Source organism: Salarias fasciatus, chromosome 6 (genome assembly GCF_902148845.1).
Source record: "Salarias fasciatus chromosome 6, fSalaFa1.1, whole genome shotgun sequence".
NCBI classification, from domain to species: Eukaryota; Metazoa; Chordata; class Actinopteri; order Blenniiformes; family Blenniidae; genus Salarias; species Salarias fasciatus.
The window spans coordinates 13801448-13825438 of NC_043750.1; the positions used below are offsets into that span (position 1 = coordinate 13801448).

At 42.5% G+C, this 23991-nt stretch overlaps 1 protein-coding gene across 3 annotated transcripts in view; it reads left to right on the forward strand.

Moving 5' to 3' along the window:
- grin2bb (glutamate receptor, ionotropic, N-methyl D-aspartate 2B, genome duplicate b) overlaps positions 1–23991 on the forward strand; it is a 103584-nt gene that overhangs the window by 58936 nt on the left and 20657 nt on the right. For all 3 annotated transcript variants that reach the window (XM_030094024.1, XM_030094025.1, XM_030094026.1), the window contains 6 exons: positions 260–452; positions 12702–12816; positions 13039–13244; positions 15721–15892; positions 17879–18032; positions 22951–23076. In XM_030094024.1, coding sequence (XP_029949884.1) covers positions 260–452; positions 12702–12816; positions 13039–13244; positions 15721–15892; positions 17879–18032; positions 22951–23076 — 966 coding nt within the window. The remainder of the gene's footprint in view (positions 1–259; positions 453–12701; positions 12817–13038; positions 13245–15720; positions 15893–17878; positions 18033–22950; positions 23077–23991) is intronic.

The following is a 23991-nucleotide window of genomic DNA, read 5'->3' on the forward strand; positions in this document are numbered from 1 at the left end:
GGACTCTCGTAATCAGCTGTTTGTTTGTGATATGTTAGATAGATAGATAGATAGATAGATAGATAGATAGATACACATGCACAGGTTTTTTTCAGTGACTTTTTGCCTGTCTATTCTTATGCTCCCTCACTTTCTCACATTATTCTGTCTCTCTCCCTCCAGTTTTCATTTCGCACCATATTTGTCCCGACCTCTTTTTTTCTTCTTTTTTCTGTACATCCCTTTTTCTCACCTATCTTTTTCTCTCTCCCTCTCCTAGGGCTTATCTCGGTGTCATATGACGAATGGGACTACAACATCGAGGCTCGGGTCCGTGATGCAGTGGCTGTCATCGCCACGGCAACCTCCACCATGATGCTGGACCGAGGGCCTCATACCCTGCTGAAGTCCAGCTGCCTCGGGACGCCGGACAAAAAGAGCTCCAGCACCGGCCACTCCAAAGAAATTCTGAAGTGAGTCACTGCTGGTGCAGGGGGGTGGGACAGAAGTAGCGATCATCACTGCTGAACATGTGTAAACAAACAAATAAGCCTGTGATCACAATGATTAAGAGAAAAACTCTGCAGTTTTTTGCTAAAGGTGAAAATTTTTCATACTCCAACAATTTGAATTAATTATTTCCACTGAAAGAGCTCTTTGAAACCTTAATCACAAGCTTCAACAACCATAATCACATTTCTGATAAAGTTCAAAGCACTTGAGGGTGAGATCTGCTAAAGGTTTGCGTGTGTATTTATTTAGTGTGTTTGACTTCATGATTATCTGGGCTACCAAATTGTACAAAATACTGGGAAGAGGACATGGTGACAGATGAATGTACAACATGCAATGTATTTAAGCTACATCTGAAAATGAGTGTCTTGTTTATGACTGCGTTTGTCTTTAGCTGCTGACAGGCTCTCAGAGATGCTGCTGTTATTGTGCTGAGAGGCTTTTCCTCAGCTGGCTCCCCACGGTTTTTGTTTGTGGACTTTACAATGAAACATTTTTCTATATTACACCTGAAATTGATTTAGTGAAATTCATGAAGCAGTTGCCTTCATCAAAGTTAAGTGGAACCATATCTTGTGCAGCCATTTTCATGATTAACTCAGAGAAGGCAGGATCACAGAGTCTCTGAGTAAAAGATGTCCTACTGGCCCGAGTTTAAAGCTGCTTACTGCATGAGAGACAGAGACTGTTAACCTTACTATAAACCTCCTGGATAAACACACATCACTGACTGTTTTCAGCTCGAGAGTTTGCCTCGTGATACCAGATGGTGTTACAGTCTTGGAAATACTGTCATCAGCCTAAAAAAAAAAAACATGAAAAATGACACGAAAGTTTATTCCTTTGCATAAAAAGGAAGGAAAGTTAATCAGCATTCAGAGCAACAATCTGGAGAAAACACGTGGAAACACCACAGAAACCCAGTTTGGACAGCAGCCAGTAAAACTGTGTTGTGTTTATGTCCCCACATTAACTGGCTTATATTTCACCCTAACTTTGTTCTTTTTAAGTTTGTTCTTTTTATTGTGTTCTGCAGACGAACATTTTTAGTGCTAATTAGATAAAACAGAGAAATGAAATATGGTTTTGATGTACATAGTATATGTTTGATTCTATGAATATTTCGGAGGCATTCGTTTATTCATTCATTCATTCATTCATTCATTTATTGACATTTTCCCTTTTTTGACTCACATATTTTATGTAACACCCCTGCAAAATCAAGATTAGACTGACTGCAATAATCATAAAAAATGGCTAAGTTTGGGTTTTGGTGGTCGACCTGTAGAGGCTTCGACTTGCTAAAGTGTTTATCCTTGCAGTTTATCTTTCCATTTGATGATAAAATTATTTGTTGCTGCATATTTTAAAAAGGTCACAAATTATGTGATTAAAAAAATGTCTCGTGGTGAAACTGATTGTTTTTGGAAAGGACAAACAGCTTTTACATAAATGAACGTTACATTTGAAGAGACGATGGAGACTAAAGCGTCACACAGGTGGGGATATAACTAAGAACAAATACTTTGTTTTACTTATGCAGAGCTCTGAGATTACAGCTAACTAGATAACTTGTCTTTTTCATAAATATTTTACTTTAGTTCCAATTTCAATTTGTTTGTGATCAAGACAAAAGGACGAACCATTCTCCTGAGTGTAAAATACTCAGGCAGAGGTGTCCAAATCATGCACAGGAAGCTCTCACCAAAAGAAGAAAAACGAAAGAAATAGGCGTGATGTCTTACTTCGTAGTATTTCCCTGAGCATGCTTGTTTTCATCCTCGCTGGTTATTCCTGTCTACTTGAGAATTGATGTGATTTAGTTCACCATGTTGCATTGTTACTCCTACCCTTAACAAAAATGTTGAACATAAGTTACATTTGTAGGAAAAATTGTAGGAGAAATTTACAGGCTGGTTCTGACTTGTGGGGCCAAATGTTTGATGCTTCCAGACTGGATTGAACAGATGAAACAGGGAGACCCGAGAGAAAGGAAATTGTGGAGCGCTGTCTGTAAAGTGACGTGGCTGGAAGTGAACCAGATAAAACTGACGACGTCTCGTTAGGAGGGATGTTTGAAGTTGTTGGCTTGAATAACAATCACTGACTAAGGTTGTGACCAGAAGGCTAAAAAAAGCGCGCCGAGTCTGTTGCTGCTAAACGGAGACTTGTTTTAATCGTTTTAATGTGATTATCAGCCATGAGAGCCAGTGTTTCCTGTTTATTTTGACCACCCGCGGTTGTTAACAGCAGCACCATCTGAGTAGAGTCAATAAAGTCCAGGGGCTTTATTTGAAATATGAATCAAAAACTGGATGCTTTGAATGATAAATCAGCATCTGGTCTCCTCGTAACTAAAAAGTGGGGTAAGAATCAAGGGTTGGAATAAAGCTGCCAAACACCCCTGAAGACAAACGGTTTTACTTTTACATCATATTTTCAGTACAGACAGTTTCCTCTTGGCTCTGCAAATAAACAACCTGTGCTTTTGATTAAATAGTGTTCTGAGTTTGAGCTCTGCTTTTCTCAGCCGAGGAGGAACGTGAAAAGGTAATGAGTCACATTCACTTAGATTTACCAGCTTCGAAAAATGAGCAAGACGCTGCGCACAATGCAAGAAGATAAGCTCAACATCTTTTATTTGAATTGGGTTTTCAGATGCCCAATAAATTATTAACTCAAATCATGCAGATGTGTAACCACATGCAGAGACACACATACACACACACACACACACACACACACACACACACACACACACACACACACACAGACACATGCAGGACTGCTAATACATGCAAATACACATAAGCATTAACGATGCTGAGTGAATCCCTCGGGACAGCAAGAATTGGTTTTTACCAGCCAGCAAAAAGTTTAAAACACACAATGAACAGAGACATTAGCTCTCAGACTAAAAAGAACATCTCCTCTTATCTTTTATCTTAACCCACAGCCATGTTTAAAGGAAAACATCCCTCTCTTCCTCTTCCACCTCATTGTTTTGCTTTTTGGCACATTGCAGAACAAGAAAGAGCATTGGTATTCAATAATTAATCCCCATTTAACTTCATAGGGCATGCTTTTTACTGTTCACATTGATCTGAGATTCCACAGCTAATTGAATGCTTGGGGACAACCGCATTAATGAAAACAGGAGCCAGAGAACAACAGCGGGGTTATCAACTGGCTCGCAGAAACGCACATGCAAACACACATGCAGTAATATAGCGGATGACATTTAAGTGCTCTTTAGGGCTCAGTCTAATAAAAGCTGAGGCCTCCCGATGCCTTCCATTATAATAACTACAGTACGTTTGCCGAGCAAAACTGTCTGGCTGCTTCTCATCACTCTTTTTGTTATGGTATTAAATATTTTCTCAGTGTTTGTTTGTTTTTGTTTTTTTCCCACTGTCAGTACGAATTTGAGGAATGTGGAGGAGTGGGGAGGCGTTACGCAACCTCTCCTGCCACTACTGCATTAATCTCCGGCTGATGTTGATGTATTACAGCAAAATTCGGTCACGTCTTTACCCTCGTTTCTGTTTTTAATATCGGGAGCACTTATGCATGTCGTGTTGGATGCAGCCACCAACAGGACCGAGATAACAATAACACCACAGCCATGAATATTTCCGTCCCCTAGGACACTATCAGACACAGGGTTAGCTCTCAATCATCCTTCAGGCACACGCCGGGGATGCTGTGCTCCTGTGTGTGTGTGTGTGTGTGTGGGTGTGTGTGTTTCCCAACCAAACGTTCCATTTTTCTTGATTCGACCGACTGAAGTGAGGATTTGGATGGGTCGATCGTCATGGCGACTCCAGGGGGCAAGCTGGAGACACGCATGCACACACGGCACACGCACTCGCATGTAATTCCACCTATTCCGTCCGACCACCCCCAGAGACAAAAGCAATAATACGACCATATGTCTCTGCGTGGTCCTCCGTAGCCGCGGGCCTCAGCGGGCTGCATGCGTGCTGGATTAGCATGCCGTCCTGTCAGCGCTGATGGACGGAGATGGGAGACCCCTGTGAGTCACACACTTGAATTTGTTTCGGGGCTACTTAACCTTACGGGGCGTGGACACACGCTCAGACATGCAGATATACATTCACGCATACACCGAATGCTCTGGCACGCTCCAACAACAACTGCAAAAAATAATAATCTGCACAAAGAGCTCCAGAGACCAGCCCTTGTTTCCTGGCCGACAAAGGTGATAGGAATACTGAGGATAATAAGAAAATGTGCTCCAAGTGACTTCATATGAGGCTCTGTGGGACTTTTATTGTGTGTTTATATATGTTGCAGAAAAAGTGGAAATTTTTTCGTCAACACTGTTAATGCATGGTGTGTGTATTTGCCTGTACGTGTGGGAACGCTCTAGTTTTCTCCCACACTAATGCCATGGCTGTGCTGTGAGCAGTGATTACCTCCGTCTCAGCGTCTGTGGGTGGGGTGCATGTGCTCCGGCTGCAGCCTTTAGCGGACCTTTTCTGCAGGTCAGTGGATACTGGAGCTGCTTCTCATGCACGCAGGGAGAGTGTGTGTAGCTCTCCTCTTATTTCACCTTTAAAGTAGTTTTTCCTGCAGCGGGAGAGCAGCATTATTGCATTTCTTAATGGGCACAATAAAAGTGGCTGTCTAATAAATCCTGGGTTTATTAGGAGGCGAGCAGGTCCCTCCATTTGTGCTTCTGGGCTCTTTTCATCAAACCGTTCTTGCCATTGAAGTGGATTATAGTATCAGTTGACACAGTTTTGTCACCTGCTCTCTCTGTCTCTGTCTCTCGCTCTCTCTTTCGTTATTTATGCCTCCTTCTTTTTAACATTTATTTTACTCACTTAGCCACTCTTTGATGTTATCATTCCTCAATATGTCAGGCTCATGTCGCCGTTTATTCTGTCTGAAAAGCCAATTCAGTTACCGCATAAATGTTGACCTGCTTACACACTCCTGTTTTTTTTTTTTCCATTGAGGCTTGTTTTTGAAATTTAGATAATCTAAAAGAAGGGAGATTTGTTTTGTTTTAGAGAGGAACCACTTTTATTAGCCTTGTTTATGACTGATTGCTTTAAAGGTTGTTGAAAGAACTAATCAATAAATCATATGGCCTTTTAGCTATTCCTACGCTGGCTGGTTGTGGGATCAGTGATCACAGCCGCACAGCCGTAAAGCTTTAATCGGCCTGGGTTTTAGGCATATTAATTAACATATAATTGATTTGTTTAGGGGTTTTTTGTTTTACTGCATAATATGACACAAAACTGGTCTGTGTATCTAATTAGTGTGGTTGTGATATATTTGTTGAGCTGCTTACATTTATGATTTATTTGATGATTTATTGGTTTTTTTTTCCAAGTGTCAAAGTACTGAAAACAGTAATTTCACTTTTTCCAAATCATTTTTTTTGACTCTCCAACAGCAGAACATTTAAAGACATTCACCGTCATGTAGTGCTCTTTCACTGTGCTAAAAGTTCCATTATCTGTGAGATCTCTTGTGAGGCTGTCTTTGGTTTGCTTGTGAAAACCCGCTGTACTCACAAGTCCACGGGAGGCAGAGAATGCTGCAGTCACGAAACCTGTTCAATTATCAACTTGATGTTGCAAACCGAACGGCAACACGGAAGCTTTGGCCCGCTCTCGAGATGCACGCACTGTACTCTCTGTGCAATCTTATCTTAATTAAATAAATCTCTTTGGCTCTCTGTATTCACCTAATCATCAGATTCATAACCGATTACTCTACACCATATACTGAAGTGACTCAGCTCATAAGCTAAGAGGAGCAGCTTCTTGTCATTTTAGATTGTTTGCTGGTTCATTGATTAATATTCTGTTTCTGTTGACATAGACTTTAATATTTGTGTGTTTTCCTACACTTCATCACATTTTGGATGAATTCTTTCACATAATGCATAAAGACGTCTGGTTCATCATTCTTTTCAACACTAACAAGACTGTAATAACTGTTTTTCATCTCATATATTTTAAAAAAACAGCTTATTTATTCATGTTGGGCTTAGCAACATTTATCACCAACATGATGATACACACATCACGTCTCATCTTATTGCAAAGGGAGAAGAAAGTGGCAGAAAGATGAGCCGCGTCTTCCTGTCTGACTGATATCAGGCCGTCACTGCATGGGAGCAGGAGAGGAAGATTTGCATGCGCGAGGGGAGAAAACATTTCCATAAGAGCGAAGAATTTTATAAACTGTTTCATGAGAGCCAAGGAAAATATGTTTGGAGCCCCTGATCTGCGAGTGCTCACAGAGGGCAGAGTCTTTGTGCAAACCGGACAACAGCTGCAGGATGGATCCGTTCGGCTGGAAACTTTGTGCAGAAGTTTGACGCTCTCATTGACATTTGTGTCGCTGTTTGCTTGACTGAAGCTGTGTTTCAGCTTCTGTCGGGCTACTCAACATTGAAAAATTGGATAAATCAAAGTGAGATGGAGATTTTATGTTTATAAAGACTTATATAACACTGGATACTGTGGTGGTTCTGCTGTTCATTTGATGGACATTTATTCCGATAAACTGCATCATTTGAAACATTATGTGAGTAAAGTGTTGCACACAGCTTTCCTTCTTTTTTTTTTTTTTTTTTTTTTTTTTTACTGAATGACGTGATGCCAAAGAAAAATCATATCATCAGTGAACACCATGCTTCAGTGTTTGTGTGGCTCATTCTTCAGATATGATGTAATCTTTAAATAATGAAGTGAAATATGATCCGCCGTCAACTCACATGTGGGAAATTCCTGTCTGGCTCTGTCTCAGGTTGCGTCATCAACAGACTTGTTGTGCGTTGTCTTTGGACAAATGGCCGAGTCGCTTCTGATGGAGACATGCGCAAAAGGAGCAGTCTGAGTGCAGGAGTGAGCCTTGCTCACTGCACATTTGGTACTCACGTTATGAGTAGGAGGAATCACACACAGTGTTTGGCCTGATACCCTGAGCTGCAGCGCTCTCTGCCCTGGTCTCAGAAAGTTGTGTTTTAGGAAGGGTGTTGCAGCAGGCAGAGACCTGAAACATACAGGACATGGACTTTCCAAGATCAGGATTGGAAACCCCTCTTTACTGGTGAAGGGACCGATTCAGTCTCAATTCCAACCATTCATGTTTTCTCCGCAGCACCAAAAATGCAGTCAGGAATTTGCTTCTTGAAGGACAGTTTAGAGCTGCACAGTGGCGTGATGGTGAAATCTGCTCTTAATGTAATACTAACTGAAGTGTGGTCACAGCACTTTGCTGGATTAAGCTGTATAGTAAGTGGATGGTTAGCTGGAAGAATGACATTAAATGTTGTAAGTGCCAATCTATCATGCGGCCTCACCACAGTGTGGTAAGTGAAATGTGCCAACATATTGCAGTGAGGAAAAGCACAGCTGTTCACCTTTTGCTGTTGTTTTAATCTGCATCTGTTTTCCCCTGCTAATTTAAGTTAATCTGAAACGTATGGCCCTCTTGTTAAGATATTTTAGACTGTTGAGTGCGTAAATAACGCATTTTTTCTCCTGCATCGCCTTAAAAACCGCTTGAGAATATTCCTCTGTTGAGACGGCTGCTGGGAGAAAAGCACATGTTGGTATTTCAGGCTGGAAGGTCGTTGTCCAGGCGCGGACCCCGTGTTCAGATCTGAAATGAGAGCGTGCGCTCTCTGATACACACCGCTCCTCCTCGGACTCCACAGGTAGCCGTCTGATGTCTCTCACTCTCCGGGGGTCCTCGTGGGCCCTGATCACATGGAGCTCCTGTGGACTCACTTATTAAAGGCTGCGGCTCAACCAGACTCAGGCCCTCACATCTTTCCTGTGTGTGTGTCGTCCACATCGTTCTGTCGCTGTGTTTATGCTGTCAGAGCTCTACAACAAGCAATAAAAGGCTCAATAAATAAAGAAAAAGAATTTTTTAGGCAGTTTTATATCAGTGAATCAACTTGGAATAATGCATGCAATATTTATAAAGATTAATTAAGGCAGAAGGATTCCAGTTTGTGTGGCAGATAATGGAATCATGGAATCATGACATATGCTTCCAGGCTGGTGAGTTATTTATCACCAGGATTAACACTCCTATGATTCTGACTGTTTTGTTTTGAGGTGTTTTCCTAAAATAGAAAGCGGGAGAGCAGCATTATTGCATTTCTTAATGGCTTTATATCTAATTTCTTAGACCGAAATTAGAAAATTGCATTTAAATTCAGTGTTAAAACATGCAATTCAATGAATTTAGTACGCTCTTTCACAGAAAAATAACAAAACAGCAGTAGCATTTTTTTAAATTAATTTACAAGGCTTCTGAAACACTTACACAGAGTCTTTTTTAGGTAAAGTGTGATTTGTGTTTGTTTTTTTGTCTGATCTCCAGCTGTAACCTGATTATATCATATTGTTAACTGCACTTTATCCACACAGAAACTCCCTGTGAAAACCTGTTGGCCCCCTTGTGTAATTTCCCCCTGAGTGGAGCTCCACTGTCACCGCTCCTTCGCCATATGTATCCCGCGTCGCCATAATTCAGCCTCATCTGCGGTCTGTGCTCACGTTCACAGCTTTCCGTCGTACTCCACTTGTAATGCGTCGTACGCATTTTATCAGTAGCTGGTAACTCTTAAGCTCCTCTGCAAATTATGAGTCATCCATCTGAACCTGACACAGCGTGTCAATGTGTGTGTGTTTGTTTTTGAATGCACACACACACGCGTGCATCAGAGCACATATATTTTTACATCCCTGCACTGCAGCTACAGAGGATTTGTGATCCTGTTCTGCTTCACTCTGAGACAAAAGAAATAATTAAGGAGAAGTCATGGTAAATGGCTCCAAAAATACATTTGAAGAAGAAAAGAAGTTGGGGGAGGGGGGGTAAAGAGAGATTGTGTCTCTGCCGTTGATGATTCATTGTCTCTGTAACTAAAAAATAAATTCCCCTCACAGCCAGTGATTAGTCGGGGAACAGTTGGTGATTGAGGCGCACACAGGCGCTGCATATGGCTGTGATGAAGCTGCACCAGTTTCTCTTAGTTGCTCGTCCCAGTAGTTTTTTGTTTTTTTTTTAATTCTTCTTCCTCCACCAGAGTCAGGGGGGAGTTCTGACATGAGGAAGGATCAAACGGCACATAAACGCTACATCAATTGCACAGGGCTACAAAATGATAAACAGAGTGGTCTCCTTTGCTGTAAATTCGCAGCATGCGTCAGTCTTTGTAAAGGCGCAGGTTAATGCACGGCCAGATGACTCCTATTGATGCGCGATCCGACGCGCCGCTCAGAGGTGAGATGGAGAGATTGATCTGAAAGCAAAAGGCGGCATGAGGGGAAGTGGGTAAACACTCCGGTTTAGACTGAAAAATACTCCTTTTCTGTCTTTTCTCTCTCTTTCAACCAGCCTCTCTTGGGTGAGATTACTGTTCCCATGGCAACGCAGCTGATTGCATGAAATTTGCTGTGGTTGTGGGTGCCATGGCAACACATCACATCACATTATACTATGTTAAGAATAACCCGCCCCACACACACACGCACACACACACACACACAGAGCGAGTCCTTATGTTGCAGGTTTTGCGTTTACTCACGCTCTCCTCTCTCGTCATGACGACGACACACACACACACACACACACACACTCTCACAGGGTGGCAACAAGTTGGACCTCCTTCAGCCTGCTTCCACACAGCCCCCGTGTTTTTGCTCCCCTGTTCTCATCCAGATTATTGTGAGGAGGCTAATCCCATGTAACATGTGCATTACAGCATTTGTACGGCGCTTTCCAGCCAGGATGCAGCAAAAAGGCTTTTCACGGAGGCTTGACTCTGATTATTGACTTGCTCAAAGCGTGTAGCTTACTTACACCGATCAGCCATAACACTCTGACCACTGGCAAGTGAATAATGTCTTTATTGTGACACCTGTCAGGAGGGGGACGCATCAAGCAGCTAGTGAACGTGTTATTGCCTAAGCTTGATGTGTGAGATAAAGGAAACATTTAAAGTTTAAAGTTTAAGTATTTGAGGAATTGTGACAAGAGCCAAATGGTGATGGATAGATACCTGGTCCAAGTATCCTCAACACCGTAGCTCCTGTGTGGCGTTCTTGGTCTTGAGGAGTCAGTTGTTATCATCATAAGTGAGTCTTGTCACGGGTGGCCAAGGCTCCATCACACACGTTGGTTGGGAGCGAAGGCTCGCTAAAATAACATCCTGTAGCTCAGATCATGGCAGAAGTTAATGTTGGTTGTGATAAGAAAGTGTCAGAAGACTGTACATTTCGCTTGTGCACTAGAGAAAGTAAGCATGTGAGCACCAGAAACTGGAGCAAAGAGCAGTGAAAGTCGGTGGCCTGATCGCTTGATGCAGTTGGATCAATGTTCTGTTGGAAAAACTGACTTTTTTGCCATTCATGCAGGTGTTACTTTGACATTGTTGCAGATGACGCATTCTTACACAGCAGTGGCTCCACCGAAGAGCAAAAGTGGCTCGGTAATGGTTTGAGGAACACGACACAAAGTTTGAGGTGCTGACTCAATTCGACCGAGCATCTGTGGGATATATGGGACAAACAAGTCCGATTCATGGAGCCTCCGCCTCGAGGCTCACCAGACTTAAAGGATCTGCTGCAAACATTTTCTCCACTGAAGTCGAGCGGAGTTTGTGTCTCGGTGGTTGACGGATATCTTAGTGTCTGAAGTGGAACCTGCATAATGTTGACGGGCAGGTGGTGATTGTGTGTGTGTGTGTATGTGTATGTGCATGTGCAATATAAATATAGTTTAAGACATTCCGGGTAGAGGCACTGAATGTTCTAGTGGGAGGTACTCAAGACAAAATCTTGGGTAAGTTTCAGCCTTGTTGCTCATCTGCTGTCTGCATGTTTTCATTCGCTTGTGAATAGATTTATTGTCTTTTTTTTTTCACACTGTTAACTTGGTAGGAGATGGTGGTGGTACATGCGCAGGGTTCCTCCTTTAAACGTCCACGCACGCACACACACACACACGCAGAACTCCTCACTTCTTGTATTCAGACAAGATATTTATTTCTCTGGTGGATTGTTTCAGAGGCAGAGCGTCTCCATGGTGACGGCAGCCCACAGATCAGGACGAGGAAAAGTGAGGGAAGGAGGCGGCAGATAGAGAAACAGAGCATGAGGGAGAGAGAGAGAGAGAGAGAGAGAGAGAGAGAGAGAGAGCGAGAGGGAGATGATTCCTGCTTATCTGCCTCTGCTGTGCACTTGTTGACACATATATGCTGATCTTGTTTTCACACATGCGGTTAATGCTCTCTCCTTTCGGCGCTCCCACCATTCACTCCGGGATGTTTTTTGTTGCTTTTTCCTCACCCTCCCTCCTTCTCTGCTCTCACGTACTCTCACACCCTTCCAGCACTCCCTCTCTAGACTTTTTTTTTTTGTCTATCATCTACCATTTGTTTCAAACTAGGTCACCTTCGCCTTGGTCAAATGTGCAGAAAATCCCAAAGTGCTTAAATAAAACAATATTTAAACAGCCTTTACAGTTAAATATATGAATCTTTCCAAGGTTTATAACAAGATGAAAAACTCACAAATTAATGCAATCACTATAACAGATGAGAGTCAGGTTTAGAAATCATACACCATTACGTCTACACATTTTCACTGAAGAACATTTTGATCGTTTCACTCACAATATTTGGACTGAATATCTGACAGTCTAATTCATGCACTCCTTGGGCCTGAAATGTTTTTACTTCAAGACTTCAGACATTTGAAATTATTCAGAGAGTTTAGTTATGGTTGTGGTCTGCCTTTCCACTGCGTTTAGTCAGCGGAGTCGCTCGCTCTGTGACGCCTATATAAAGGTTCCACGCAGCTCCTGTGTGGTAAAGCTGCAGTAATCAGACGTGTCAGAGGGTTTTTTTCTCAGACATGTCACATGATTTAGCGTCATTGTTTTTGGCCATAACTTCCACAGCTTTACTGCTTTCTATCTCGCAGCTGTTACAGTATGTACTGCGCACTCGAGTCGATATATCCTACTGAAATATCCCCAAAATAAATTCAAATTTGATCTGATATTTTCTTCACACACGTGCATGTCTTGAAAGAACTTTTAAATTGAAGCGCTGAATCATGTTAAGATGCATTGAATTTTCCGACTAATAAGCAGATGTTGATATCTCTTACTGAATCGTGTGTGTTTTCTCTTTTCAGGTACATCATGAATGTGACATTTGAGGGTCGAAACCTGTCATTCAGTGAAAAAGGCCACCAGAGTTTCCCCAAGCTGGTCATCATCCTCCTCGACAAGGACCGACAGTGGGACCGGGTGAGCCTGTTTTCTTTTCTAACTCTCCATCGAGTTTTGTTCCTTTCTCTTCCTGTAAGCCCTCTGCCTTTTTCCCCCTCTGCTTTGTGTCTTTCGCACAGTTTGATGCGTCTGTCACTTTATTTATTTATTTTTTTTCATCTGAAGTATCTCCCTGCCACTTGAAGTACCTGTTGCAGTAGCCTGTGTATCACCCGGCCCTCCTCTCGCCCTCCCACGCAGGTTGGCAAGTGGGAGAGAGGCTCTTTGACGATGAGGTACCACGTGTGGCCTCGCTTCGAGCTGTACTCGGCGGCGGAGGAGCAGGAGGACCACCTGTCCATCGTGACTCTGGAGGAGGCGCCGTTTGTCATTGTGGAGGACGTGGACCCGCTCAGCGGGACCTGCATGAGGAACACTGTGCCGTGCCGCAAGCAGCTCAAACTTAAGTGAGAGCTCGAATTTAAGTTCATCTCGCAGTGTGTATTGATTTCCACAGCTGCAGAGCAAGTCACAAGTGATTATTAAAAGAAAAAAAAAACAACCCTGAAGACTCCAAAAAACTACATATTTACACAATCTGTGAGTCAAAATGAAGGAAATCAATGATTCCATGCCAATATTAAAAATGTATGTACACACACAGGGGTCCAAAAATGATTTTATATCCATTTGAGTTGGACTCTTTATGGCTTTACTTTATTTAGCTCCTGCTTGATGTGGTTATTTTCCTACTCCTATGACTACCTTGACTCTTTTCAGTTCTGATAACTAGATCATCTTGCTTGGAGTCCCTCCTCTCCCTGCCTCTTCACCCTGACCCTCATGCTATCCACTTCTCCTTGGAGTGTGATAATTAATTTTCTTCATTGGCCTTTTCTACCAGTGGCTGAATCTGAATCTCTTGAGGCTTTCCTCCATCTCCGATCTCACTCTGGTTTTATTGACAGATCTTTCACCTTCTCCCTCTGCTCGCTGCCTCTGCTCCCCTTTCCCTCCTCACACAGAGCATTTCAGGCTTCGGCAGCGTGTTCGCCGCCGTCGATGTGCAGGGTTTCTTTTCAGCCAAAAATAGTCCATGAGCTGGATGCACAGAGCTGTGTAGTGTCATCCTTGTGTGCACAAAAACAGAAATCTGTGGGCAGAGCACCGATGCCAGATAAAGCGCTGCGCTCTCTTTACTCCGTGTTCTATCGCGCATTTTATCTCGGTAATCATAGCGGTTGTGCGCTCGCAGAAACTGAATTCATAAGCCCGGAGTTGCGATAAATAGAGGTTGACACACCCTTGCGTGAGTACAACACACTCAACCAAACACATTCGTCCTTGGGTCTGGCACTGGTAGCACGCGCTCAGCGGGCCAGAGCTGCCATTGTGTTGTTACTCACAGCTGTTACGCACCTGTATCTGCTGTGAGCCAAAACGGCCCGATGACTGATGACGCACAGCTTAGTTAAACGCTTCACTCAGTGTGTGTGTGTGTGTGTGTGTGTGTGTGTGTGTGTGTGTGTGTGTGTGTGTGTGTGTTATTCTTAGTCTCTCTCCGCTTTACAATTTGGGTGGCGATATATAAAGCTGTTTACTTGCGCTGCAATAATAGGATGCTCTGGGAAAAGAGATGTGAATTTTCATGAGCACTCCGCTGTACGGGTGTTAATATTTAGACGTCCTGTGTGAAACATAATGAGGTGCAGACGTTTGTATGACTAATACAAATCTCCAAAATTATGGCATGGCTCATTATTTTACAGTTAAATGTCTTTTTTTTTTTTCCTGTGAGAAATGCTGCCTGCAATTTGAGCATTTTAAGGCTGCATCGAAGAATAGTTTTCATTATTGGTTGGTCTGCGTAGAGTTTTGGTGACTAATCCTTCTGGTGTGAAAGTGTACTTTTCTATTTTCCTCAATCCCTGTTGAAGACGTGGTTTTATAATGAACGATGCAAATCCTGAAAGTGTTAAGTCGACAAACTTTATTCAACCATAAGAACTTATTAAAAACAATTTATCATTTAAAAGTTGATGTGTAATGGAAATTTATATCTGATATTGTTAATTTTTATATGTAGATATATATAAAACAAATTGTATTAGTCATTAAAAGATATTACAATCCAACATAAAACTACAAAAGTAGAAAAAAATAAATATTATATCCCACATGAACAAACATCAATGATGTTGAGGAGGTAAAATCTCCCTTTTTACCTTTTATTGGTTGAAAAAAAAACTTTATTCCTTCCACGTGATAAATAATATGATAATGGCAATCAAGAATATCATTAAAAAATTAAATGTTTGTTGTGGGACATAGGTGGATGGCATGGTGGCGTCCACTGACAAATCTTTCCCATTCAGAGTGTTATTAAACTATAAATTAAGAAAAAATTTGTGACTTTACTCCGTTTTATTCTTCTCTACAGATCTAAATGAGTAGAAATATTTTACAATTCACTGCATACTTCCATTCATGTTTTTCAATATGTCAGGTGTTTTTAGATGTCTGAGTATTCAGTAAGGAGTTAAACAGGGAGAACCTTTCGTCGGAGCCAGACTTCAAGCTGTTGACCGTTTGCCTCTGTCAGTTATGGTTATGAAACAGTAAATATAAAAACGAGCAGGACGGACAACAACAAACAGCAAACAATCAACAAGGTGTAAGATGAAAGCGCCGGGGACCACAGATCAGGTTCAGCGCCACAGATCGGGCTACCTGCATGAAAGTGCATTTCTTATACGAAACTGATGAACACACGGCCTCAGATGTTGGAACTGAACATTTCTTTTTATCTTCTTCATGTTGTGCTCTCTTTCAGATCTGCTGATGTGATGCACTTAATCCCGCCTAAGCTTTGATCACAGCTGACTGAAACCTTTCCTCCTGTTCTCTCACCTTTCCTCTCACCTCCTCTATCCTTCCTGCCAGCAATGTAACGGGTGATTCGGGGATTTACATCAAACGTTGCTGCAAAGGTTTCTGCATCGACATCCTGAAGAAAATTGCCAAGACGGTCAAGTTTTCCTACGACCTCTACCTGGTCACCAACGGAAAACATGGCAAGAAGGTTAATGGGACGTGGAACGGCATGGTGGGAGAGGTCAGGACATTGTTATTAATAATATTTATTGATTTATATATTTTTAATTACTGGGTTTAAATTTTGATATTGACTTTTTTCTTGCAAAGAGTTGAATGCTGCTCTGAAGTCTTCATCTCAATGAAAAAGTATTGTATCCTCTTTAGACAATTTAAAAACACCTACAGTCACTGTTGGGTGTATTTCAGCAGGAGCACTCACTGTGGCTACAGCTGTTAATGAACTCTCAGCGTGGAAAAGCGGTGATTTCAGAATGAAATGGCGTTCGCTCGCATCTCCCTGCTCTTGCTGAAAGCAGGTCCGTCCGTTTCGCTCATCGTGACTCGCTGGAGATCAACAATTATCTGTGACTAATGATGCACTCAAACACAAAAATAACAGTTCAACAATCACTGAACTGGAAGCAATAACATGTAACAGGAGTAAATTGTCACAGTGAAGCCAAGTGGTGATTTCATATAGACGCCGTCGTAGATTTTTTTTTTTTTTTTGTATTGATTCACACAGCTGTGTGGCTGCGGAGAAAATCACAGTGCAATAATAATAACAATATGTATGAGCATGAAGTAAATAAAGGGATCTTCCTGTGATTGCAAAGTATATATAAAACATTTATTTCATTTCCTTTGATTTTCCTGATATGAAAAGATATTGTTTGATTTATGCTTAATTTATAAGGTTGTGTTGAATCCTCTCATCCCTGTCACACACACGACTTTCTCAGTATTAAAAACAGACAGTCAGAACTGCTGGATACTGAAAGATTAAGTAGCTTTTATCAGAGCACTTGTATGAATACACTGAGATTTCGTTGCACTTTGGCCCCTTTTGGTGCTTCTTTCCTTTTGTTCTTCAGAAATTTGAAGTTGATAATGTAAACTGCTTTGGCTTTTCCATTTCAGAATCAGCAAAGCAGTAAAATAGCTAAATGGCAGAATTTCATATGGCTGCTGCTCCAGCCAGGGAGAGCTGTGGCTTTTCTGAATTTATTTTCATGATGGGTCTAATTATACTGTCTGAATGTCTCTCTTTGCGTTAGTTACTCACTGTCTCTGTCATGCCATCTACACTTGTTCCCCACAACCTGGCCTGAGGGGAAGCTGTGATCAACTCAGCAAAACCTCAGGAGGACACAATGAGGCTCCCAATCAGAGGGAGGGAGAGAGAGAGAGAGAGAGAGAGAGAGAGAGAGAGAGAGAGAGAGAGAGAGAGAGAGAGAGAGAGAGAGAGAGAGAGAGAGAGAGAGAGAGAGAGAGAGAGAGAGAGAGAGAGAGAGAGAGAGAGAGAGAGAGAGAGAGCCTCAGGGAAAGACCCACTTCTTCTCTGCATATATTACACATTGGACATCCAGCACAATGCAGCTCTCATGAATCAATGCAACGGCCAACTTAATTAATAGTGACGTTTAGTGAAATTAATGATTAGTGATCCTGTGCAGTGTACTATAAAATTAGTATACTTTAAGATTACTGACTGAACAATGTGGTATAACATAATGAATTACAGTGGCGACGCTCTGCATATACGCTGCTCATGCATGTGTGGATTCATCAATCCACACCCTGAAATGCCTGAGCTGTCTGATGATATGATTTAAAGGAGAAAAACGGCACAGCAGGCAAAGAAAATCAAAAGAAAAAAATAATATAAGGAGAGCAGACTCCTCTGAAAGCCTGGCCTGGGATTCCTGCCCTGCCTTGTATCCCTTATTAACACACTCATTTGTGATCCTGTTTTTATTCACAGCCTGAGGCATTAAGAACTTGGGGCTAAATATACCTGAGCAGTCTTGCTTGGAGGAGTGTCAAATCCCGACTCAGTGTGAAAATGATCCCGTCGGATTCAGCGGGCGGATATGAGGCGACTGGTTAAAAAGCTGCAGCACTAATTTGCTTTCAGCGTCACATCTCTTTCAGAACGGCGTGCACGCGGTGCGAAGCCTCTCTGCTCACCCGCTGTCTCTCCCTGTCTGTGTCTGACCCGCAGGTGGTGTTGAAGAATGCCCACATGGCAGTGGGTTCGCTCACCATCAACGAGGAGAGGTCGGAGGTCATCGACTTCTCGGTGCCGTTCATCGAGACGGGGATCAGCGTCATGGTGTCCCGGAGCAACGGCACCGTCTCCCCTTCCGCCTTTCTAGGTGAGGAGCGAGACACCTGCTGCTTCTGGCAGATGTTCCACACAATCAAGGACACTTAGACACACACACACACACACACACACACACATACGCTTACTCTCATATCACATAATAAATGCACGATCACTGACAGAGACACAAGGAGGGAGATCAGCAGCAAGGACATTGTTGATCTACTCTGACAGCACACAGGTAAACATGTTCGATACATGAATGCAAGTAGATAAATCATTAAAGATGAGTTCTTCTTTTTTTTTTTACCAGACAAAATCACTATTCACCAGGGGTTTCAAACATAAGGCCCGTGGGCCAAGACCTTGCAGGCCGCAAGAGGCTCCAATCCGGCCTGTCAAAACAACAGTCATATTGTCAAACTTTCAAAGACAACATTGATTTTCAAACAAATTTCTTTAGAATAGTGGACACAGCAGCCCACTGAGGGCCGAGCTGAGACATCAGTGATGCTGCCATGAAAACTAGCCTTGAAGTCATGCTGCCAGGGTGAGTTAATAAAAACAATGCAACAGCAAGTAGCCTAACGTCATCACAAACACTCTGAATGAAATAGAAACATTTGTTTCTTTAAGGGAGGGAGGGAGGGAATCTTGGCATCGATGATCACTTTTTAATTAATTCATTTCTGCACCATAATTGTCAACAGCAGGTTTGAACTGAAGGAAGTCTTAAGAATGTAAAGAGTAGAAATAAACATGCTATTTTAGCTCAAAATACAGATGGAATCTAAAATGTACTTCAGTGCACCAACAGAGTACAAATTGAACCTCTGACTCACACGCACACGCAATCATGTTTTCTTGTCTGTACTTTACACTTAACACTGACTTTTTATGAACAACTGAACAACTTTGCAGTTTTCTCAGTATCATTTTGTTTCTTTCAAACTTTCATCAGCATATCTGAAGTGAGCAGTAATGTTTGAAATTGAATGGAGCTCCCTGTTTTCCGTGAGCAAAACTTGATGTAGAAACTCCACATTACTGACCCGCACAAAAAGACACCTTGCAGAAGACTACGTCACTGTATCATTAAAAATCAAAGGCGCTGTCCATGCTGTTGAAATAGCTAATCCACCGTTGTGGTGCAGAATATCAGTAGTTCACTCTTTCAAAATGTTTTCAAGGCTCTGTCCATGGTGCTGAAATACCCAAACCACGAATTTGGTAAAGATTAATTGTCAGTCTCGATTCATTGATGAATTCCAATTTGCTGTCCATGGTGCTGATATAGCCAACTGACTGTTGTGGTAAAGAGTAATATTAAAGGTGTAATACAACATTTTGATTTCCGGGTGGATCACCTAAATAATTGGTGGGTCTGTTTGTCAATCATTCTGACGAGCTGCTTTCGTAAGGCGGTTCTACGTGCTTGCGCCCAATCAGCTTCTCCCTTTTGCACATGCGCATTCAGAGTGTTTATGTAGCCGGTGAGCTTCTGAGCTAGTACTTACCGATGGCGAGTCTGACATAATGAAACTGTAACTGTTTCGGAAAAAAGCTTTATTTATGAGCGAGGCGGATCGCAGAAACTGTAAACAGAGCCGTGCACACCGGAGAAGAGGAGATCGCGCTCGTACACTTCCGCGTTTCCTGGGAGAAGCAGGAGAGCCGGGCGGATGGTCTGGCGCATGCGCGTTGTTCAAAAAGTGAGTAACAGACGTGGGGCTTCGTCTTTTCGAGAAAATCGTATATTAGACCTTTAAGTCACTATGTACAGATAAATCCAAGGCACTGCCCATGGTGCTGAAATAGCCAATCCACCATTGTGGTGCAAGATATCAGTAATTCGCTGTTTCATGATGATTCCAAGGCACTACCCATGGTGCTGAAATAGCCAATCCACCATTGTGTTGCAGAGTATCAGTTGGTCACTGTATCAGTAAAAATCCAAGGCACTGTCCATGGTGCTGAAATAGCTAATCCACTGTTGTGGTGCAGAAAATCAGTGGGACACTCTTTCATGATGATTCCAAGGCACTGTCCATGGTGCTAAAATACCCAAATCACAATTTTGGTCAAGATTAACAGTGGGTCTCTATTCATTGATGAATTCCAGTTGCTGTCCATGCTGCTGATAAAGCCAATTGACTGTTGTGGGGAAGTTTAACAGTGGGTTGCTGCTGCTTACCAATAAATCCAAAATGCTGTCCATGGGGCTGAAATAGCCAATCTACCATTGACATGCAGAGTAGCAGTTGGTCAGTGCTCGTGCTAACATATTTTGGTTGATTTAGTTTGTGGGGGCACAACATTTATTTGAGGGGGCCAGGCCCCCTCTTGCCCCTGGGTAGACCCGGCCCTGTGTAGGACATGAAGCAAATTATGAAATATTCTCATATGTAATTTGTTTTACAGGAATCCCCTTTGAATGATTGTCTGCAAAACACAAAATTACACTGATTTTATTCACGTGGAATTTTGTGAATACTACAAGAGTGACCTGATGGAGGGTGAAGAGCCACATGCAGTTCAACAGGCACCGGTCGTAAATTCCTGATGAGGCTTCAACATATTTATATCGTAACTCTACATGTGGAATTTTCATCCTCTGAAAATTAGCATCAGAAGGTGGCTGGTTCCCCAAAATCATGTTGTGTCTCCGGTTTTAGTCCTCATAAAGAAAGTAAAATATGAATGAAAACACGTTGACATGATTTGGTTGCATTTAGTGTTCCTTGCAAATTCTAAGCAGGAAATAAACACCGTAATGTTATTTATGTGGTTCATTTAGTAGCTCTTCAGTCATTAATCAATCAGCTGCCACTACGTGCAGAATCTTTAGTTTCTGTTTCTGCCTTTTTCTTCCCAGTACTCGCCAAAACAATCCAATGTGATATCATGTGATCACGTGGAGGCAGTCGTCTGGCCGCACAGTAAAGCTGTTTACGTGCCGTTTGCTGCGGCGGCTGCTTCCCCCTTTGTTGTCATTGTAAAATTTCAACTTGTCTCACTATCAGAAAGTGACAGAAATTACAATTGCCTTGTTCTGCAGCCTCATTTTTCATAACCAGTCGTGCAGAGTGGTTCGGCGGTGACAGATGCATTGTGGTCGCTGTCACAGCCATAAAAGTAAAGGCCACCCACTGTGTCAGCAGTCAAACGCTTGTAATATGAAGCACAGGCAATAAGTAATAAAGGGTTTGCAGGCGCCATAACTTAATACTTTGTTAACACAGTGACCATTACATTGATGCTCGTACATACATTACACTGGAGTGATGTTTAATCACATGCTGCCATCATCTTCTGATTCGCTCCACAAATGAATATGTGAAAACAATAGCCTTCGCTGCTCATAATGAAACTCCTTTCCATCCATCCTTATGTTCATATACAGTATATTCATTCATTTATATTCATCCATACATCCATCATCCCTACGTTAATCCATCCAGCCATCCGTCTTCTATACAGGCACCATGAAGTTGATGGTTACAAGACTCGGCCGTATAGACACATGTATAAATTGCCGGTTCATTACAGAATTGCTTTTGCACTCTCACACATTCATACATAAACGAAATTTAGACGGTAAGAAGAAGCTAGACTTTCCAGAGAGAAAAGATATGAAACGAACTCCACACTGCATTTATATAAATGTGGTCTGATTCGGTACCTGCTCACTTTGGAGTTGTTTAAACATTTTAGATGTGAGGTGCGAATCTTGGGTTGACTTCATGAAGGATTGAGTACTTAGGAGGAGTAAACTGTAAAATTGCTGCTGGAAACTGGATAATTGCCAGATAGGAAAGTCCCAACTCTGAGTTCTGAATTGTGAACAATCGCACAACAACAAGAAGCAATCTGCTTCTGAAAAACCATGAGACATGTTGTCATTGACATGGATGACAACTTGTAAAGTCAATATTTTTATTCATACAGCTTTTTTTGCAACTGGATAATTAATTACACTGTTGACGTCTCTTTTTTTTCACTTTGTGTGATAAGATTATAAAATTACTGAGTGCAATGTTAAGAAATGATATTTCTCACGTGAATGTACAAACACTGCAGTATTGAGTGATACCGGCTTGCTTTTGCAGTTTCTTCGTTGCTCAGGTGTCTTCTCCACGCATGCAGGCCGAAACCTTCCCGCTCTCCAGATACTCATGAATGCACCAATACTCAGTCTGAAATCTTGACAAAACTAATTTAGCGGTGAAGGCAAATGGCCCGCAACACCTGTGAGTCGGGCCTTGTGGGAAAATAGTTTTGTCATCTGCAGTGCTGTAGTGTTTCTCATGCTGCAAACTGTCATGAAAATGTCTCATTACTCCAGGGTTGTTTTCATGCTCGGCTCCACAGTCCTGTGTGTGATTTTCCGGAGTGTGTGCTGGATTTTTGCCCTGCCATGCCTGCTCTTCCTTTCACACAGGCTGTGTTGTGAAATGCTTCTGCTGGCAGCTGATCACTCCAACAATGATGCTCCGTTTTTGGACCTTTATCACAAAAGACCAGTGAGGGAAAAGAAAAAAAAAATCTCTCTGACCTGCATGTCTTGAACTGTTAAAAAAAAAAAATGGGACACGGACTTCAGTGACGGTGAAAATTGCAAAGTAAAGTGTAAAGTACAAAAGAAGGGGAAAATGTGCCCATTTCTATGAGTGCACCGGTCCGTTCACTCCTGCCCTCCCCCCTCATAACCTTTCTTTTGACAAGCGTTTGTTCATTCCCACAGAAACTCAGATAAAATCCATCAGTGTGAAGCGCACCCAGCACACAGCGTATGAATACTAATAATCATGTTGATACCAGGGGGTGATTTTATCATTTTGTTTGATTTGATTTAATGAACATCCTCTCCCCGTCTGCCTCCAACCTGCTTTCACGTCTCACTTCCTCTGTCCCCGCACTTTCCTCCCCCTGACTCCCCTCCCTCCCCCCCTCTCTTTGTGTTTCAGAGCCCTTCAGTGCCGATGTTTGGGTGATGATGTTTGTGATGCTGCTGATCGTGTCGGCCGTGGCCGTGTTTGTGTTTGAGTACTTCAGCCCGGTGGGTTACAACCGCTGTTTGGCAGACGGACGAGGTGAGAGGACACGCATAGGCACAGTCTCACACACACGCACACACACACACACACACACACACACACTCACTCTCCTGGACACAATCAATCTGTGCTGGAAAAGGGTGACGGGGAGGTACGTTTTCTGGCAATCTGCTGTGCTAAAACAAAGAGCTTGTTGGCACATTATGTTACCTCGAATGCACCACTCAAACAGAGCTTCTCAGGTGCTGAATTACTGGAACAAATCCTTCTGAATGAGAGCAACAGGAGTGCAGGGACTTTCTGCTTGATGTCTTTGAGTACTTATCTGCATCTACAGTCACTTAAGCTCTTCCACTAATGAAAAGGATCATTGACAGGAACGGGCGATCTTCAGTATTTTTAGCATCACGCTGAACAAAGGCTCCTCTTTTCTCACTCTGCTGCACTGTTTTCAGATCCCATTCTCAAATATTACATCAGTGTCACACCTTCAGGTTGTAGAACCAGTGAATTCACTTCAGTCAGTCCGTTACCATGCATTGAAATATTGTGTCAGGTCTAACAGTGTCTGACAGTAAAGGGCAACATGAGCTAGTTGAATCAAATGCAGTTCCAGCTGGCCGTTCAGGTAAATCCGCCCATCAAAATCAATGCTTCAGATTCAATCTATATTTTTTTTTCCCAGCTTTTATCCACCCAGCTCTGTTTGAGTCTGAGGATTGCATTAGGCTGCCACAATGGCAGACACTCAAGATAAAACCAGAGAAGTGTTACATTGCTGCTTGCAGCCTTTTTATCGGGGACCAGAGGGGATGGAATGGTGAGGCGTTATGTTTTCTAACAGCGGCTGCTTCCTCAACGTGTTACAGCGCAGCCGCGGTGTGCGAGCTGTGTGGTTTAATCGCTGGGTTATGTAAGGCTGCTGTCCTGTGCTGAAGCTCCAGCTGTAGC